This window comes from Mytilus trossulus, chromosome 6, assembly GCF_036588685.1.
Source record: "Mytilus trossulus isolate FHL-02 chromosome 6, PNRI_Mtr1.1.1.hap1, whole genome shotgun sequence".
NCBI lineage: Eukaryota > Metazoa > Mollusca > Bivalvia > Mytilida > Mytilidae > Mytilus > Mytilus trossulus.
Genome location: NC_086378.1, coordinates 24,520,889 through 24,542,296, shown reverse-complemented (window position 1 = coordinate 24,542,296; position 21,408 = coordinate 24,520,889). Strand labels below are relative to the sequence as shown.

Genomic DNA, 21,408 nt, shown 5'->3' with positions numbered 1-21,408 from the left:
GCCATTCGATGTAAGTGGTTTACCGTTATTTGTAAATGACCCGTTGGTATTGTCTTTATAAACCTAGCACCACCACTTCATTAAGTATAGTACGTATATTAAATGACAATCTAGACGCACCCGGTATGTTTTTGTTTTTTAATGCCATTGTTTATTTAATACCTTACACCCACATGTCTTTTATGATGATTTGTTTCAATTTCACACCCCTCACCACCACTTTTATTTTTATAAATCTAATGTTTACTAGATGTGAAAAGGAAAACAAGGACATGTACTACCACGCGGTTTACTGGATTATTAGGGTGCAGGCAATCGTACTTCTGATAAACGGCCCTTCTCGTTTCGTAATACAACCCACTTCAAGCCACACCTTACTTTTAACCCACTTTCTTGACTTCAAGATTAGTAGGTAACTATCACAAAATATTCCATCCACACTTGTAATCTATATAATTTGGTTCACCTCACTTGTTTGCAGGTCCCTTCATTTTTGTTTTTTCTTTTGTGTCAAAGGTATTCAGATCAATGAAATGATATTGGTTATAAGATGCCATCGTAATCTCAATACTTTTAAAAATATTTCTATATTTTGGATTTTTTTTTTCGATTTAAAAAAACACCACTACGTACTTCTATTTAAATTCTAACCCTAACTTTCCTTACCCTTACACACCTTACTCCTATTCAACAGTTTTAAATCACACTACTGTAACTTTTACACCATGACACTATTTTACCTATATAATGTTACGTCATTACTTTTACTTACTAAAATGACGTCACTTTCTTTTTCACTGTCACCTTCCTTCTTTCACGTTCACTGTTAGTTACTAAATTTGAAAGTGTGGCAGCACTCTCTATTCTACACCACTGGTATTAACCTAGACTATTCACCACTCTTTTCTATATAATCCTGAGCCATCTGGCCATTACAGTGGTTCCGAAATATATAACGTATTTTACTTACAAACCACATATTCGGTACTTCTTAGTATGTCCTTACCGCAAAGTTCCGAGCTTTAATATTTTTCTGGGATCATGGCAATTCTGACCTCTATTGGGGATTAAAGTTGTGCCTTAACATACTCTCCATAAAAATCATGTAGGAAAATACGCGAAATACAAACATTACGCTATAGTAACGTTGTAACCTTAACGCGACGAAGCTTTGGATCAAATCTGAGGAGCTAAAGGAAAGTCCTGTGTTTTGGACGTATCGATATAAGTAAACACAAAAGCGTCTTCAATGTTCGTAAGCTTTACTAGTCTATGATATACAAGAGAGACGTCGGCAAGTCACGACGTTGCGGGCCTATTGTTACGTAAATGGCGGTAAAACGTTAAACAAATCAAAGAGTATGAAAAAACAATAACTAATTCACAACATTCTGGGGGCCGCAAAATGCAATTACTGTTCATATTTTGTTCATAAAAAGGGGTATTGAAAAAACACTTTTAACAATTGTAGTTCATATTTCCAATGGCACCACATTCACAATTGGTCTCGTGGTAATCAGTCCATTTGATGTCCGAATTTTGACTCCTCTTACGACTTCATCTTTTCCGGTGATCAAATCTTCTATAACTGCTCGTTTCCACATCATTCTCGGTGAATTGTCCATGATTTGTACGACGGAACCGATTTTCACATGTGCGCTTTTGTCTCCCGCGACGCGATGAAATTCTCTTAATCCAGTGAGGTATTCCATTCTCCATCGTTTTGCAAAGTGTTCAATCAAAGCTACTTTATGATTAAAACGTTTGTTTGCCTCTGTGAAATCTAAATTAAAATTATTGTCCTCTGAATCAGAATTGTTCGTTTGTGATAATGTTCTTCCCTGTAGCAGATGTGACGGCGTAAGCGGCTCTGGATCTCGGATGTCGGACGATACAAACGTAATCGGACGATCGTTGATTACACGTTCAATTTCTATCAAAATTGATCGTAATACGTCAGAATTTACTTGTGATTTTCCGAGCACTTTTTTCAATGTTGTTTTCGTTATTCCAACTAGTCTCTTCAACCATCCACCGTACCACGGTGCTGCTTTTGGTATAAATATCCAATTAATTTGAATGTTCATTTCCTTCAGAATGTCATGTGAGGCGGAACCAAAGGTTGGTGCATTATCGGAATACACAGTACTCGGAATTCCTCTCCTACTAACGAATCGTCTAAACGCTAATTTGAATGATTCGATTGTAATATCTGTAACAAGTTCTAGGTGTACGGCACGAATGCAAGCACATGTGAATAGGCAAATATACGATTTTGTAACAAGTCCATTGTCTTTAACGAATAGCGGTCCAGCGAAATCAACACCAGTTGTCGTAAACGGTATCATATCGGTGACTCTATCCTTGGGTAGCGGAGGCGAAATTTGCTGTGGAAATGCTTTTCCGGTCACTTTTCGGCACTTTACACATTTCTGTACGATGTGGTTAACGCATTGTCTAATGGAAGGTATTCAATACGATTGGCGGATTTGCGTAATTGTCTGTCCAGCACCAGAATGTAACATCTGCAGGTGCGCGTTCAATATAACTAAGTCCGTAAATTCATTTTTCTTCGGTAGTAACACTGGAATCTTCGCGGAGTCGTCTAACTGTGAATTGTGTATGCGCCCGGCGCATCGAATGACACCTTCTGTATATATGAACAAGCGCAGTTGTCTTACTAACGGTAGATTCTTGTCATGTGACGGGTTTGCGAGTTGCTGCTTTTCATTACTGATTTTTTCATTTGAATATCTGTAATCCATGTACTAGTTGCGCGGTCAATTTCATCTTTCGTAATATCTTTTCCGTGTCTAGCATATTTCCTCAAGTTATACGGTCGCTTACTTTTACATATACTCACAAATTTAAGCACGTAGCATGTAACTCGTAGTAACTTGTTCAATGACGAGAATCTTGATAGGTCGATTATTTTCGAAATTCCATTTAATACACACGGTTTCATGTTTTTGCTGTCATCTGTTGTCGTTAACAAAATAGTCTCTTGTTAAACTTGTGGGGTCCATGTAGGCCAACTGTTCTCATCTGATATCCATGACGGTCCTTGCATCCACAAAGTCGATTCTTTGAATTGCATTGATGATATTACTCGAGTTTGAAGGTCGGCTGGATTTGATTCTGTTGGTACGTATTTCCAGTCGTAATTTTGTGTCGTTTCTTTAATTTCTAGCACACGATTCTGAACAAATCTTCCAAATGATTTTAAAGACGAAATCCAGTGCAGAACGATCTGACTGTCACCCCATAGTACTGTGCGTTGTGGCTTAAGGGTTTTTTGTGAGGTTTTTAGCCATTCGAGCTCCTATTACTGCAGCCATCAATTCTAGCTTTGGTAATGTCATTTTGGCGAGCGGAGCGATCCGGTTTTTTGCAATTACGAAAAAAGAAGTGTTTCCTTTACACAAGTAGGCACTGGCTCCATAAGTGCGTTGGCTGGCATCAACAAAGACATGTAATGTGATTTTCTCGTTGCTTTCGTTCTCATTTTGATCGTTGAAATAATGTCGTGCGATTTTCGTATTAACTGTTACATCTCGGATGTCATCTAAAATTTCATACCATGATTTAACTATGTTGCTAGGCAACACCTGGTCCCAATCGTATCCTTCTTTCCATAATGTTTGTACCAGTAGCTTAGCTCTTACGGTCACTGGTCCAAGAATTCCGAGTGGGTCGTAAATTGACGATGATTTACTCAATATTTCTCTCTTTGTCGCTTGTGAATCATCAATATCTATACGATCTTCATTTAATTTCGCAAATGTCAGTATGTCTGACTTCGCATCCCAACGCATCCCAAGAATTTTCGTCTCGATATCCGTATCAAGTACGTTTGCCTTTGTAGCTTCGTTGCTAAGTTGATTGCTTTTTGACTTCCATGTTCTCAAATTAAATCCTGCATTTGTCATGAGTTCTCTAGATTTTTCAAAGAAATTTAAGGCGGCTTCTTCCGTATTAACACTTGTAAGTACGTTGTCTACATACAAATCTCGCTTGAGTATCTCAACTGTAGCACTTGTAACCGTTGATAAATGTTTCAGTAATGACGCGTTAAGAATAAATGGCGAACATGTCGCTCCGAATAAAAATACCTTGAATCTGTAAGTCTCAAGTTCACTCTTGGGGTTGCTTGGATCTCTAAGCCAGAAAAATCGGGTGGAATCGCGGTCTTCTTCGTGTAGTCCAATCTGGAGGAATGCTTTCTCAATATCAGTTGTTAAGGCGTACTTCCCGTAGCGGAATCTTGTAAGTATATCTGTTAGCTTATTAAGCTGCGGCGGTGTAGAAGAAAGGCAATCATTTAAGCTGGGTGATTCTGAATCTTGACGACAACTGCAATCACATACTATACGTATTGGTGTAGTCGATGAATCTTTTTTCATTTGGTGGTGCGGAATATAATGTATTCGATTAGTAGTCTCATCCGGGGTCTCCACCTTCTCTATTAAACCTCGATTTTGTTGGTCGTTGATTATGTTACCGTATATCTTAAGCATCTCTGGTTCTTTAGCAAGTCGGTTTATTACGTTGTATGCTCTCTTTCTGGCGATCATCTCGTTGCTCGGCAACTCCGGATGTTCCTGTTTCCATGGGAACTTGGGCGATGTACCTATTGTCTTTTAAATGAATGTTATTCTCTTGGTAAGTGGTCATTTCTTGTAAGTCTGTTTTCGCTTTCACTCCGCTGTCTGTTTCTGTTCCTATGGATTCCCAAAATTTATGTATTTCATATTCTTCTAGTCTGTGTGGGGTCAAAATGTTCATAATCGATGACGTTGATTGATTATTACTGTTAGTGTTCAATTTCCTGGTCACGGCACCAATGTTTTGGACGTATCGATATAAGTAAACACAAAAGCGTCTTCAATGTTCGAAAGCTTTACTAGTCTATGATATACAAGAGAGACGTCGGCAAGTGACGACGTTGTGGGCCTATTGTTACGTAAATGGCGGTAAAACGTAAACAAATAAAAGAGTATAAAGACACTATAACTATTTCACAACATCCTGAAAACGTTAAAATGGAGGAATTCAAGGAATTCAAAGTATGCCGTAACCACGAAAATGAAGATTATTCATTATTTAAACGAGAAGATGAAAGAAGTCCAACACGAGGATCACATTGAACAATAAATTACAGACTCGGATGAGTATATGTTTAATTTAGAGAGTACACTAAGGCAAATACGAAAACTTAAGCAAACAATCAAATCCTCCAACAATACTTCTAATTTAAAAGAAAAGTCAACAATGAACGCTAATGCTGAATGCTATATATCTACATCAAACGCTATTAATACTAACACATCAGCCGTTTACACGCTAAACACTAGAGAACGAATTCCATTAGAAGAAAATCCTACCGGAAATCAATCACGCAACTTTACTGGTCCGCCGCCGCCTAACCATAGCAGGATTTGCGCTTACGCATGCCAATTATAAGACAGCCGTTTGTTTGCTAAGAGAGAGATTATGAAACCCACACAAATTTTTTAATGCTTACATGAAATTACTCATGAGCTTACCCGCACCGACAAATGATGCATTTAGCATGAGGTCTAACGGAGACAAACTTGAATCATATGTGCGAGGATTAAAGTCACTTTGTCAAACACCTGAAATGTATGGTTCGCTTTTGGTACCTGTAGTTTTGGACAAGTTACCAATTGATATAAGAAAATCTAATGCCAGAGAACACGGGAGATATAATTTGATATTGAAAAAGCTACGAAAATCAATAACTAAAGAGATTGAAATACTTGAAGCTGGCGAAGGAGTCATGGATTCAGACATATTGTACGCCACTGCATTTTTTTATGGATACGCAATCACATTCATACAACAGCAAATTCACAGACACACGTAAGAATGTAAATACACATACATGTTTTTTTTGTTTAGGTGGGCACTATCTGACGGAGTGCCCTGAAATAACAGACGCAAACATAAGAAATCAAATTGTAAAACAGAAACAGTTATTCTTTAACTGACAAGGGTCACACCAAGTGGCCGCATGCCAGTCTACTAAACGGTGCAAAAAATGTAACGGAATGCATCATACTAGCATATGTAAAGGAAAAGAGGTAATTCCAGGAATGACACCGCAGTCTACAATACAACAGTCAGCAATTAAAGTAGTTGAAACACCAAACGAGACTAGAGTAAGACATTCTCCTGAAAGCAGCAACTGCACCAGAAAAAGTCCATATCGACACACTCAATGTTCCAGAGATTGCCGTTCCGATTCAAAACAAGATTTCACAGACTACAAGGAACTTGCCCCATTTGAGAGGACTTAAACTTAAGTACAGAACGTTTCGAAATTGATTTACTCATAGGAGCCGACTACTACTGGTAAATTATCGAGGACAGAGTTATCACAGGAAAAGGATCCACCGCTGTACAGTCAAAGATCGGATATTTAATATCAAGACCAATCAATAGAAACACCAACCATCTGCCAACATCTACAGCTCCGGTAAACGTCATTGAAGACCAGACACAGCTATTGACAGCGAAAAAAGAAAGTACACGGCAAAGTTGCTATGGAAACATGACCATCCAGATGAAGTACCTTGAGGTACGACCGTTGCCTAAAGAAGACCAGCAGACCCATCGCAATGGCTCGTACAAAGTAGATCGCACATGAACCCATTTGAGGAAAGTTTCCAAGGAATTAACTTGCTACCTAGACCGTCTAAACAAACACACCATCAACTGGTAGAAGCCAAATAAATACAGAAAAGGAACTATCAACGCATAAAGAAAATTACCGCTTAGTGAAACTATCGTATGTAGCAGAAGAAATATCTATGAATGGACTATGAGATAAACTTTTGATCAGTTAGATCAGTTAAGGTTAAGGAATTAGATTAATTAATTTGAAATGGACATTATTTTTTTTTTTTTTATCTATACTAGTCAACAAAAGAAACGATACACGACTTTGAAATAAAATTTATCAAAAAGTATTAAATATAAAAAAAAATGAGATGCACTATTTTAAAAAGCTTTCATTTGCAATGTATTCACATGTGATAATGAAAATCAAAACTTGTCGGAAAGCATCGAAATTCAGTGTAAACGATCGTAGGGTGCAAATTAGTTTTGCGGAAAGTTGAATAAAAAATCGACACATAATTTTCTAAGTTTTAAATAAAATTTCAGGTTTGTTTAAAAATATTCAATATGCTAATCAAGTAATGTTCATGTTGTAAGTAATGGGTTGAAATATTGTTTTATCAAATTTTTGGGAAAAAAAGTGTTTTTTTAAATCTCGAAAAATGCAAAAGGAAATTTTTATTTTCGTCTCAAATCAATGCTTTGTATATGAAAACAACACACAATAAATTTGGAACCTTTCGGATAAGTTTTAAGATTGTTACCGCTTTTTAAATATCACTTTACACATACTGTCTATGGTAAATCAGTTGATAATGTATACATTTTAACGATTTCTCGTGGGGACAAACTTTGCTTAACAAATAAACGAAGAAACTGTATGATTTTTAAAAACAACTTGATGGCAAACACTGTCTTTACCTTTAAATAAGAGGTTGGCATCATTATTTAGAACTTTTTTTTTTTAAATTGTCGTGTTATGTAAATTTTGTAAAAAACAAAAAATCGGAAAAAAAACGTTACGAAAGGAAAAAAATTTTTTTTTTATCTTTAATTTGAAAAAAAGTCTTGTATCGTTTCTTTTGTTGACCAGTATATATAATTGTGAATTTACATTTTCTTATAATTTTTCGTTACATATTGCAGTTTTCTCGGCCCCCAGAATGTCGGAAAACACGAAGTACAAACATTATGATATGATAAATTGTAACTGTATTGCTATAGATAGTCTGGCTATTGTATAATGCAATACCTATCACGACAATCAAACGTAAATAGAAAACACAACGCAATTTTGGAGATTCTTCAACAATAAAAAATTCGGAACTCCAAAGAACATCTTTACGGCAAAGTTCAGAACCGGACCTAGCGCATTTTAAAGGTATTGACCCAGGCTATTCCCCACTTAAATATTTTCTGGGATCCGGGCCCGTCAAGCCACCACAGAGGTTCAAAGTCGCTCATTTACGTATTTTCATACCAAACACACATTCGGTACTTTTCGGCATATACCTACGGCAAAGTTTCGAACCGGACCTAGCTCATTTTAAAGGTATTGACCCAGGCTATTCCTCACTTCAATATTTTTCTGGGATCCGGGCCCGTCTAGCCATCACAGAGGTTCAAAGTTGCCCTTATGGCCAATTTTCATTATTAATCACACACTCGGTACATTTCGGCATATCCCTACGGCAAAGTTCCGAACCGGACCTAGCTAATTTTAAAGGTATTGACCCAGGCTATTCCCCACTTAAATATTTTTCTGGGATCCGGGCCCGTCTAGCCACCACAGAGGTTCAAAGTTGCTCATTTACGTATTTTCATACCAAACACACATTCGGTACTTTTCGGCATATACCTACGGCAAAGTTTCGAACCGGACCAAGCTCATTTTAAAGGTATTGACACAGGCTATTCCCCACTTAAATAGTTTTCTGGGATCCGGGCCCGTCTAGCCATCACAGAGGTTCAAAGTTGCCCTTATGGCCAATTTTCATTATTAATCACACACTCGGTACATTTCGGCATATCCCTACGGCAAAGTTCCGAACCGGACCTAGCTGATTTTAAAGGTATTGACCCAGGCTATTCCCCACTTAAATATTTTTCTGGGATCCGGGCCCGTCTAGCCACCACAGAGGTTCAAAGTTGCTCATTTACGTATTTTCATACCAAACACACATTCGGTACTTTTCGGCATATACCTACGGCAAAGTTTCGAACCGGACCAAGCTCATTTTAAAGGTATTGACACAGGCTATTCCCCACTTAAATAGTTTTCTGGGATCCGGGCCCGTCTAGCCATCACAGAGGTTCAAAGTTGCCCTTATGGCCAATTTTCATTATTAATCACACACTCGGTACATTTCGGCATATCCCTACGGCAAAGTTCCGAACCGGACCTAGCTCATTTTAAAGGTATTGACCCAGGCTATTCCCCACTTAAATATTTTTCTGGGATCCGGGCCCGTCTAGCCACCACAGAGGTTCAAAGTTGCTCATTTACGTATTTTCATACCAAACACACATTCGGTACTTTTCGGCATATACCTACGGCAAAGTTTCGAACCGGACCAAGCTCATTTTAAAGGTATTGACACAGGCTATTCCCCACTTAAATAGTTTTCTGGGATCCGGGCCCGTCTAGCCATCACAGAGGTTCAAAGTTGCCCTTATGGCCAATTTTCATTATTAATCACACACTCGGTACATTTCGGCATATCCCTACGGCAAAGTTCCGAACCGGACCTAGCTGATTTTAAAGGTATTGACCCAGGCTATTCCCCACTTAAATATTTTTCTGGGATCCGGGCCCGTCTAGCCACCACAGAGGTTCAAAGTTGCTCATTTACGTATTTTCATACCAAACACACATTCGGTACTTTTCGGCATATACCTACGGCAAAGTTTCGAACCGGACCAAGCTCATTTTAAAGGTATTGACACAGGCTATTCCCCACTTAAATAGTTTTCTGGGATCCGGGCCCGTCTAGCCATCACAGAGGTTCAAAGTTGCCCTTATGGCCAATTTTCATTATTAATCACACACTCGGTACATTTCGGCATATCCCTACGGCAAAGTTCCGAACCGGACCTAGCTGATTTTAAAGGTATTGACCCAGGCTATTCCCCACTTAAATATTTTTCTGGGATCCGGGCCCGTCTAGCCACCACAGAGGTTCAAAGTTGCTCATTTACGTATTTTCATACCAAACACACATTCGGTACTTTTCGGCATATACCTACGGCAAAGTTTCGAACCGGACCAAGCTCATTTTAAAGGTATTGACACAGGCTATTCCCCACTTAAATAGTTTTCTGGGATCCGGGCTCGTCTAGCCATCACAGAGGTTCAAAGTTGCCCTTATGGCCAATTTTCATTATTAATCACACACTCGGTACATTTCGGCATATCCCTACGGCAAAGTTCCGAACCGGACCTAGCTCATTTTAAAGGTATTGACCCAGGCTATTCCCCACTTAAATATTTTTCTGGGATCCGGGCCCGTCTAGCCACCACAGAGGTTCAAAGTTGCTCATTTACGTATTTTCATACCAAACACACATTCGGTACTTTTCGGCATATACCTACGGCAAAGTTTCGAACCGGACCAAGCTCATTTTAAAGGTATTGACACAGGCTATTCCCCACTTAAATAGTTTTCTGGGATCCGGGCCCGTCTAGCCATCACAGAGGTTCAAAGTTGCCCTTATGGCCAATTTTCATTATTAATCACACACTCGGTACATTTCGGCATATCCCTACGGCAAAGTTCCGAACCGGACCTAGCTCATTTTAAAGGTATTGACCCAGGCTATTCCCCACTTAAATATTTTTCTGGGATCCGGGCCCGTCTAGCCACCACAGAGGTTCAAAGTTGCTCATTTACGTATTTTCATACCAAACACACATTCGGTACTTTTCGGCATATACCTACGGCAAAGTTTCGAACCGGACCAAGCTCATTTTAAAGGTATTGACACAGGCTATTCCCCACTTAAATAGTTTTCTGGGATCCGGGCCCGTCTAGCCATCACAGAGGTTCAAAGTTGCCCTTATGGCCAATTTTCATTATTAATCACACACTCGGTACATTTCGGCATATCCCTACGGCAAAGTTCCGAACCGGACCTAGCTGATTTTAAAGGTATTGACCCAGGCTATTCCCCACTTAAATATTTTTCTGGGATCCGGGCCCGTCTAGCCACCACAGAGGTTCAAAGTTGCTCATTTACGTATTTTCATACCAAACACACATTCGGTACTTTTCGGCATATACCTACGGCAAAGTTTCGAACCGGACCAAGCTCATTTTAAAGGTATTGACACAGGCTATTCCCCACTTAAATAGTTTTCTGGGATCCGGGCCCGTCTAGCCATCACAGAGGTTCAAAGTTGCCCTTATGGCCAATTTTCATTATTAATCACACACTCGGTACATTTCGGCATATCCCTACGGCAAAGTTCCGAACCGGACCTAGCTGATTTTAAAGGTATTGACCCAGGCTATTCCCCACTTAAATATTTTTCTGGGATCCGGGCCCGTCTAGCCACCACAGAGGTTCAAAGTTGCTCATTTACGTATTTTCATACCAAACACACATTCGGTACTTTTCGGCATATACCTACGGCAAAGTTTCGAACCGGACCAAGCTCATTTTAAAGGTATTGACACAGGCTATTCCCCACTTAAATAGTTTTCTGGGATCCGGGCCCGTCTAGCCATCACAGAGGTTCAAAGTTGCCCTTATGGCCAATTTTCATTATTAATCACACACTCGGTACATTTCGGCATATCCCTACGGCAAAGTTCCGAACCGGACCTAGCTCATTTTAAAGGTATTGACCCAGGCTATTCCCCACTTAAATATTTTTCTGGGATCCGGGCCCGTCTAGCCACCACAGAGGTTCAAAGTTGCTCATTTACGTATTTTCATACCAAACACACATTCGGTACTTTTCGGCATATACCTACGGCAAAGTTTCGAACCGGACCAAGCTCATTTTAAAGGTATTGACACAGGCTATTCCCCACTTAAATAGTTTTCTGGGATCCGGGCCCGTCTAGCCATCACAGAGGTTCAAAGTTGCCCTTATGGCCAATTTTCATTATTAATCACACACTCGGTACATTTCGGCATATCCCTACGGCAAAGTTCCGAACCGGACCTAGCTGATTTTAAAGGTATTGACCCAGGCTATTCCCCACTTAAATATTTTTCTGGGATCCGGGCCCGTCTAGCCACCACAGAGGTTCAAAGTTGCTCATTTACGTATTTTCATACCAAACACACATTCGGTACTTTTCGGCATATACCTACGGCAAAGTTTCGAACCGGACCAAGCTCATTTTAAAGGTATTGACACAGGCTATTCCCCACTTAAATAGTTTTCTGGGATCCGGGCCCGTCTAGCCATCACAGAGGTTCAAAGTTGCCCTTATGGCCAATTTTCATTATTAATCACACACTCGGTACATTTCGGCATATCCCTACGGCAAAGTTCCGAACCGGACCTAGCTCATTTTAAAGGTATTGACCCAGGCTATTCCCCACTTAAATATTTTTCTGGGATCCGGGCCCGTCTAGCCACCACAGAGGTTCAAAGTTGCTCATTTACGTATTTTCATACCAAACACACATTCGGTACTTTTCGGCATATACCTACGGCAAAGTTTCGAACCGGACCAAGCTCATTTTAAAGGTATTGACACAGGCTATTCCCCACTTAAATAGTTTTCTGGGATCCGGGCCCGTCTAGCCATCACAGAGGTTCAAAGTTGCCCTTATGGCCAATTTTCATTATTAATCACACACTCGGTACATTTCGGCATATCCCTACGGCAAAGTTCCGAACCGGACCTAGCTCATTTTAAAGGTATTGACCCAGGCTATTCCCCACTTAAATATTTTTCTGGGATCCGGGCCCGTCTAGCCACCACAGAGGTTCAAAGTTGCTCATTTACGTATTTTCATACCAAACACACATTCGGTACTTTTCGGCATATACCTACGGCAAAGTTTCGAACCGGACCAAGCTCATTTTAAAGGTATTGACACAGGCTATTCCCCACTTAAATAGTTTTCTGGGATCCGGGCCCGTCTAGCCATCACAGAGGTTCAAAGTTGCCCTTATGGCCAATTTTCATTATTAATCACACACTCGGTACATTTCGGCATATCCCTACGGCAAAGTTCCGAACCGGACCTAGCTCATTTTAAAGGTATTGACCCAGGCTATTCCCCACTTAAATATTTTTCTGGGATCCGGGCCCGTCTAGCCACCACAGAGGTTCAAAGTTGCTCATTTACGTATTTTCATACCAAACACACATTCGGTACTTTTCGGCATATACCTACGGCAAAGTTTCGAACCGGACCAAGCTCATTTTAAAGGTATTGACACAGGCTATTCCCCACTTAAATAGTTTTCTGGGATCCGGGCCCGTCTAGCCATCACAGAGGTTCAAAGTTGCCCTTATGGCCAATTTTCATTATTAATCACACACTCGGTACATTTCGGCATATCCCTACGGCAAAGTTCCGAACCGGACCTAGCTCATTTTAAAGGTATTGACCCAGGCTATTCCCCACTTAAATATTTTTCTGGGATCCGGGCCCGTCTAGCCACCACAGAGGTTCAAAGTTGCTCATTTACGTATTTTCATACCAAACACACATTCGGTACTTTTCGGCATATACCTACGGCAAAGTTTCGAACCGGACCAAGCTCATTTTAAAGGTATTGACACAGGCTATTCCCCACTTAAATAGTTTTCTGGGATCCGGGCCCGTCTAGCCATCACAGAGGTTCAAAGTTGCCCTTATGGCCAATTTTCATTATTAATCACACACTCGGTACATTTCGGCATATCCCTACGGCAAAGTTCCGAACCGGACCTAGCTCATTTTAAAGGTATTGACCCAGGCTATTCCCCACTTAAATATTTTTCTGGGATCCGGGCCCGTCTAGCCACCACAGAGGTTCAAAGTTGCTCATTTACGTATTTTCATACCAAACACACATTCGGTACTTTTCGGCATATACCTACGGCAAAGTTTCGAACCGGACCAAGCTCATTTTAAAGGTATTGACACAGGCTATTCCCCACTTAAATAGTTTTCTGGGATCCGGGCCCGTCTAGCCATCACAGAGGTTCAAAGTTGCCCTTATGGCCAATTTTCATTATTAATCACACACTCGGTACATTTCGGCATATCCCTACGGCAAAGTTCCGAACCGGACCTAGCTCATTTTAAAGGTATTGACCCAGGCTATTCCCCACTTAAATATTTTTCTGGGATCCGGGCCCGTCTAGCCACCACAGAGGTTCAAAGTTGCTCATTTACGTATTTTCATACCAAACACACATTCGGTACTTTTCGGCATATACCTACGGCAAAGTTTCGAACCGGACCAAGCTCATTTTAAAGGTATTGACACAGGCTATTCCCCACTTAAATAGTTTTCTGGGATCCGGGCCCGTCTAGCCATCACAGAGGTTCAAAGTTGCCCTTATGGCCAATTTTCATTATTAATCACACACTCGGTACATTTCGGCATATCCCTACGGCAAAGTTCCGAACCGGACCTAGCTCATTTTAAAGGTATTGACCCAGGCTATTCCCCACTTAAATATTTTTCTGGGATCCGGGCCCGTCTAGCCACCACAGAGGTTCAAAGTTGCTCATTTACGTATTTTCATACCAAACACACATTCGGTACTTTTCGGCATATACCTACGGCAAAGTTTCGAACCGGACCAAGCTCATTTTAAAGGTATTGACACAGGCTATTCCCCACTTAAATAGTTTTCTGGGATCCGGGCCCGTCTAGCCATCACAGAGGTTCAAAGTTGCCCTTATGGCCAATTTTCATTATTAATCACACACTCGGTACATTTCGGCATATCCCTACGGCAAAGTTCCGAACCGGACCTAGCTCATTTTAAAGGTATTGACCCAGGCTATTCCCCACTTAAATATTTTTCTGGGATCCGGGCCCGTCTAGCCACCACAGAGGTTCAAAGTTGCTCATTTACGTATTTTCATACCAAACACACATTCGGTACTTTTCGGCATATACCTACGGCAAAGTTTCGAACCGGACCAAGCTCATTTTAAAGGTATTGACACAGGCTATTCCCCACTTAAATAGTTTTCTGGGATCCGGGCCCGTCTAGCCATCACAGAGGTTCAAAGTTGCCCTTATGGCCAATTTTCATTATTAATCACACACTCGGTACATTTCGGCATATCCCTACGGCAAAGTTCCGAACCGGACCTAGCTCATTTTAAAGGTATTGACCCAGGCTATTCCCCACTTAAATATTTTTCTGGGATCCGGGCCCGTCTAGCCACCACAGAGGTTCAAAGTTGCTCATTTACGTATTTTCATACCAAACACACATTCGGTACTTTTCGGCATATACCTACGGCAAAGTTTCGAACCGGACCAAGCTCATTTTAAAGGTATTGACACAGGCTATTCCCCACTTAAATAGTTTTCTGGGATCCGGGCCCGTCTAGCCATCACAGAGGTTCAAAGTTGCCCTTATGGCCAATTTTCATTATTAATCACACACTCGGTACATTTCGGCATATCCCTACGGCAAAGTTCCGAACCGGACCTAGCTCATTTTAAAGGTATTGACCCAGGCTATTCCCCACTTAAATATTTTTCTGGGATCCGGGCCCGTCTAGCCACCACAGAGGTTCAAAGTCGCCCGGGTTTAACCTTATTTAAGCAGTCCTTGGTAGGTTTTCACTATACATTTCTGTTTTTGTATTTTTGGCTTTCCATACATACTTATTATTTTTATTTTATAATGTTTCTGAAGTGATGGTTTTTGTTTTTGTTTGTTATATAATATATATTAAATAACATCTTTGGTGTCGATTTGTTGATAAAAATCCATGTGAAATAAAGACAAATATGCAACTTATATAATGGTTTATATTCGAGGACAACGAAAATTTACGACAGCTCGAAGGGGTCATAAAACTATTTCCGGCGTAGCCTTCCTTCATGCTTTTTAATGATTTACAACTAAATTTGAATATTTTACCGACTGCTAGCAGCCGGAATGATATTGAATATCAATTTTCGAATAACAAATAACGAACAGACCGCTAGCTTCACATACATATTTTAAACGGAATGAAATGCCTTTAGAACCAGTACAAGCCGTGAAATTGTCGATTTCCGGTGTTAGATTGCATTTAACTAATATTAAGCGATTTTTGGAACGTTTGAGTCTTATTCAGTTTTTTGGTTTTTAGACATATCACGAAAATTGGCTGCTGGAAAAAAGTGGCTGCTATCTTGATTGGCCGATAAAAGTGGCTGCCAGCTTGAGTCTAGTATGATATGACACAAGATACTTTTTCGTGTCACGAGGTTTCGGACTGAGTTTTTGGATGTGCTAAGCTGTGGAATTCAATGTAAATATTACAGAAGGTTAACGTTTAAACCCCTTCCTCTCACAATATAACGCACTTATGAATGTCTGTTTCTTTGGTATCTGTGTTGAAAACTTCATATTTTATAGTTTATTGCAACTTTTTTAATTAGTAAAACTACATAGATTAAGCGTAAAACTGGATACCAACGCAGCCAAATTCATTGTTGTTGGTTTTGTTATTTAATTAGCATGATATGGCTCCATATTTTAGACGAACCACTCGAATTGGGCTCATTTATTTTTTCGGAGACAATTTCATCTATTGCTCCAAATAGTTATCAAAGGTACCAGGATTAAAATTTAGTACGCCAGACGCGCGTTTCGTCTACATAAGACTCATCAGTGACGCTCATATCAAAATAGTTATACACCAAACAAATACAAAGTTGAAGAGCATTGAGGATCCAAAATTCTAAAAAATTGTGCCAAATACGGCTAAGGTAATCTATGCCTGGGATAAGAAAATCCTTAATTTTCTAAAAATTCAAAGTTTTGTAAACAGGAAATTTATAAAAATGACCACATAATCGATATTCATGTCAACACCGAAGTGCTGACTACTGGGCTTGTGATACCCTCGGGGACGAAGACGGGATATTTGAAGCTGATACAGATTTAATTGAAAAAAGTAGTTTCAAACAATAACGATGTTAACAAGTTACATGAAAATTTTAAATGCAATTCAAAAGGGTTTGCCAAAATAATCTTAAATTTTATCTTAGATGTTTGTCACGCCACCAGAGAAAACACGAGAACTAAATGATTTGTTCACATTGTCCAGCGAAATTCGCCGATAGATGTGCTTTAATTAACTATGAAGTACGAAATTCAGACCCTTTTTGTGGCAAAAATATACTACAAGAATCTTTTTAAGTTGTCATAAGAGAGATAATGCTTGTTCTCGCCCAAAAGAGCGTGATAATTGTCATCAACAGTTTAATGAGCAGGCACATGTTGAAGGTTACAACAGACAAATAAAACATTTTTTTAAGAAGTTTTTCCATAGTTGTGTGGTTTTTTTTATCGTTACACTTCCTTCTTACGCGACAAGAATCACATAACTGAACCATGTCAAACATAAACTAAACCATGACACCGAGTTTTCTGTGATCTAAAATTGTTTGCAAACGTAGTTTTTTTCGGAATAATTGACGCAGTTTTATATCATAACGAAATATGTGATGAAAGAGACAGTAAGCACACCATTTTTCTTTATGCATTAGAAACGAACCACAACTTTTAAAATTTGACGTACGCAAGCATTGTTCTGTATCAAATTATCAACTATATGATACAAATTTTGATATACTAACAATTTAGCTATAAACAAAGATACTTACCAGCTTGAGTTTGATGATCAGAAGCTCTATTAACAAAATATACGAATGTTAATATTTTGGGATTGTTTATCATCAAAAACACTTGACACATTCATGTCTTACTTAACCAAATTATGACAAAATCACTGTCCTAAACGTTCCTCGATATAACAAGGTAACTAACTACCCGTGAGGTTATTTATATGCTACGTGTTATTGATTTGATACAGGTACGATAGAGACATTTCCGCATTAATTACACCTTATATAAGAATGCCAGCTTTTGATTGGCTGATAGCCAGTGTATTTGTTGCATATTCAAACATTTTTTCCTCATTTCAAACGAATCTGCCTTTTTCACCACTGCCGGTGAATATGCCTCAAATACCATGGTATTTGCCATTTTGGATATTCCTTTTTTACCCTCGCGAGCATCTTCCCGCCATTTGTTTTTTTTGGATATGACGTTACATAAAGACAGCGCGAACGCGTATAAGTACATGTATAGTTCCCCCGGTATATTTTATGATAGTACTTGTCCTCAAATAAATATTTCCTTTTCCTAGTACAGAGAGTTTAAATCAATTAAACAGATATACCATGTTATGGAGGGGTATTTGCAAAAAATATAAGTCTTGGGACAAAATTTCCCTTGCCAAGCGGATCGGGAAATTTAAGTCCCTCGACTTGTATTTTTCGCAAATACCCCTCCATAACATGATATATCTGTTCACTCATATACACATTGAGCCTGTTGATAAGTTCTAAACTTCCCGGCAGTTCATGCTCCCAAACCCTACCCAAAGGTAGAGACCACAGATGGTAGGTAAGCATTTTCCTTCTTTCTTTTTTTTTTGTCAAAGACAAATTTAAGCGTCAGATGTTTTTCAGTGTTTGTGCCTATCTGATTAAAAAAAACACCTTTTTCACATCAGGAGCACGCATGCTATTTTCTAGGTAAGAGGGTTAGGGCAAACAAACATATTCTTTTTTTTTGGTCTAAAAATGCTGAACGAACTGCACTAGACAACTTTAATATATCTTTTATCTTATTTTATAGTTTTGTTTTATATGTAGGGTTTCAACTTAGCTGTGCGACAATAAGGGAATTAAATAAGTCTAAACTTCATGTCCGCCTTAATTTTTTGTCATATAAAATAATTATAGACTAAATGTAAACCAGACATGTATTATGTATCATATTATTTTGAGCGGCTTAAATTTAACATTAGGATTAAGAACAAACAGTTTTACATCGCTAGGTTTTGTTAGAGTGGCGTTAGCAACGATTTAGACATATTTTTTTTCATCAAAGCAATAAGTTGAAATGATATTTTGCTCTTAGAGCTCTGGCAATTACAATTTTCTCAAAATAAACTAAAAAAACATCGCAAATTTATTATTGGCTGGCTTGTCAATAATATTGTTTCATTTTAATCTGTATTCATTCAACTTTTAATTTGGGTAAATAAACTGGAGGCTGACCTTGCTCTATGTGAATACTAAACAAAGGACATATATGGATTCATCACAAAATTGTGTTTTAGTGATGGTGATGTGTTTGTAGATCTTACTTTACTGTATATTCTTGCTGCTTAAAATCATCTATATCTATAATGAAATTGGCTTAGTAGTTACAGTGGAAAATGTTAGTAAAAAATTTCAAATTTTATGAAAATTGTTAAAGATTGACTATAAAGGGCAATTACTCCTTAGGGGATCAATTGACCATTTTGGTCATGTTGACTTATTTTTAAGGTCTTACTTTGCTGAACATTATTGATGTTTACAGTTTATCTCTGTCTATAATAATATTCTAGATAATAACAAAAAAAACAGCAAAATTTCCTTAATATTTCCAATTCAGGGGCAGCAACCTAACAACGGGTTGTCTGATTCATCTGAAAATTTCAGGGCAGATATATCTTGACCTAATAAACAATTTTACTACGTGTCTGATTTGCACTAAATGCTTTGGTTTTTGAGATATAAGCCAAAATCTGCATTTTACCCCTATGTTCTATTTTTAGCCATGGTGGCCAGCTTGGTTGGTTGGCCGAGTCACCGGACACATTTATTTAAACTACATACCGCAATGATGATTATGGCCAAGTTTGGTTTAATTTGGCTCTGTAGTTTCGAAGGAGAAGATTTTTGTAAAAGTTAACGACGACGGACGACGGACGTCAAGTGATGAGAAAAGCTCAATTAGCCCTTCGGGCCAGGTGAGCTAAAAAGAACATGTGGTATGATTGCCAATGAGACAACTCTTCTTCTGCACAAGAGACCAAACTTTAAATCAAACTTACAACTATAGGTCAATATACGACCTTCAGCAATCAGCAAAAAATAAAGCCTTTATCGCATCGTCAGCTATAAAAGGCCCCGAAATTACAAATGTAAAAAAATTCAAACGAGAAAACTCATTCCGAATTTCTGTACAACATTGTGAACAAAGACAGCAAAAAAAGACAACCTCTGACTTAGGACTGGCACATACAAACAGATATACATAAGCATGAAAATGAAACTGGGCAGCCACCAGATAAAAAATAAGACTAATTCAATCCACAAATATTATTAGTTACACAGTGTGCAATTGTCCTAATACGAGAATTTATCGGCTCATATCGGGTGAGACGAATCCAAACCCGATATGAATTTTATTGACACGATAAATTCCGTATTAGGCTAGGACAATTGCACACTGTGTAACGAATTTATCCTTATTTTGTTATAATTATTACAAATCTATATATTCAACTTCAATAATTAGGACAATATCAACCAAATATAATTATATAATTAATCTAAAACTGAAAAATGAAAAATATTTAGACTATAAAGCAACTAAAAAAATAATTTATTAGGTCAACGTTATAAGGGAGACAATTCCAATTGACGTAATAAAAATTTGTACTGAAATTTATTACGTCAACATAGGCCAATCAAATTGCGAGAAATAACTCTAAATCAGGATTATAGTATATCCCAGGCGGAAACCCAGTTGAAATCAAACAAACGAAATAGAGAACGTAAAAAAGCAAAATTGGTATAATTGAGGTGTTAAATTTAGAAATTTATGCCGCATCTAATATACGTGGTTTTACTTGAAGTACAGTATGGAGCTTCAAGATATTTGTAAAATTTTCAATTATAGATTTTTTTTCATAAAACAGTCGATAGCTGCAGGTTCAAATCCAAGTGGATCTCTTTTGTTCATAAGCATAAATTCTGCAGAAAAAAATCCACTGAAAAATAATAGAATTATCTTGCAAAAACATTGATTTGCATCTCTGCACGTCCTGAATTCCCCTTGTTTAAAGGGAGCTGTAAAATCATTTAAAATTATGTATAAATATTTACCCTCAATGTAGACTTTTCAGAGTTGGTCCATTGACTTATTGATACCTAAAATCTCACGACATAACATAATAGGATTTGAGATCCGATTTGACAATGATACATATAAGTATGAAAGACGAATTAAATGCGTATTTGTCATAATAGGATTTGAGATCCGATTTGACAATGATACATATAAGTATGAAAGACGAATTAATTGCGTATTTGTGAATCCGGAATCAAGTAAGTCACTTTAGGAGATGTATAAATTGAAGTTCGAAATTCGAAGCCGGTTCGATATTCATATGTGATATCCAACCGGCAACCAGCAGTCAGTTCGATATTCAAATTTAGTTGAAAATCATCAATATTAAAATAAAAGAAAACATTAAAAGCATGGAACTAAAGGTTGAAAGGAGTGAAAACTTTAGAATAATAGAAAATCATGATATCCCCCTCTCAAGCTGTCTTAAATTATCGGTGTCCTAAAAAACACCTTTTATAAATTGCACATTTATCGTTATGAAATATAGATTTTCATCAATAAAGCGACATCAAAGGGGTACTTTTATATATGATTTTTCTAGAAATATATATAAAAAAAATTAAAGAAAATAGTAACATTTAAACATGTATAC

General features: G+C 38.3%; 3 protein-coding genes across 3 annotated transcripts in view; all 3 read right to left on the bottom strand.

Annotated features, from left to right (window-relative positions):
* Window positions 1-20,876, bottom strand: part of LOC134722435 (uncharacterized) — a 33,422-nt gene extending 12,546 nt beyond the window's left edge. Inside the window, exon 1 of the mRNA XM_063586057.1 lies at window positions 20,792-20,876. The gene's annotated coding sequence lies outside the window, so the exon portion shown is untranslated. The remainder of the gene's footprint in view (window positions 1-20,791) is intronic.
* LOC134722434 (uncharacterized) lies at window positions 1,473-2,348 on the bottom strand. The gene has a single exon (XM_063586056.1). It carries the CDS (start codon window positions 2,346-2,348, stop codon window positions 1,473-1,475), a length of 876 nt encoding a protein of 291 aa, XP_063442126.1.
* LOC134722433 (uncharacterized) lies at window positions 3,285-4,403 on the bottom strand. The gene has a single exon (XM_063586055.1). It carries the CDS (start codon window positions 4,401-4,403, stop codon window positions 3,285-3,287), a length of 1,119 nt encoding a protein of 372 aa, XP_063442125.1.
* Window positions 20,877-21,408: the final 532 nt, after the last annotated feature.

What these genes read in the sequence shown, in the direction of transcription:
- LOC134722434 (XM_063586056.1), bottom strand. Translation starts at nt 2,348, where the DNA reads ATGATACCGTTTACGACAACTGGTGTTGATTTCGCTGGACCGCTATTC.
- LOC134722433 (XM_063586055.1), bottom strand. Translation starts at nt 4,403, where the DNA reads ATGAAAAAAGATTCATCGACTACACCAATACGTATAGTATGTGATTGC.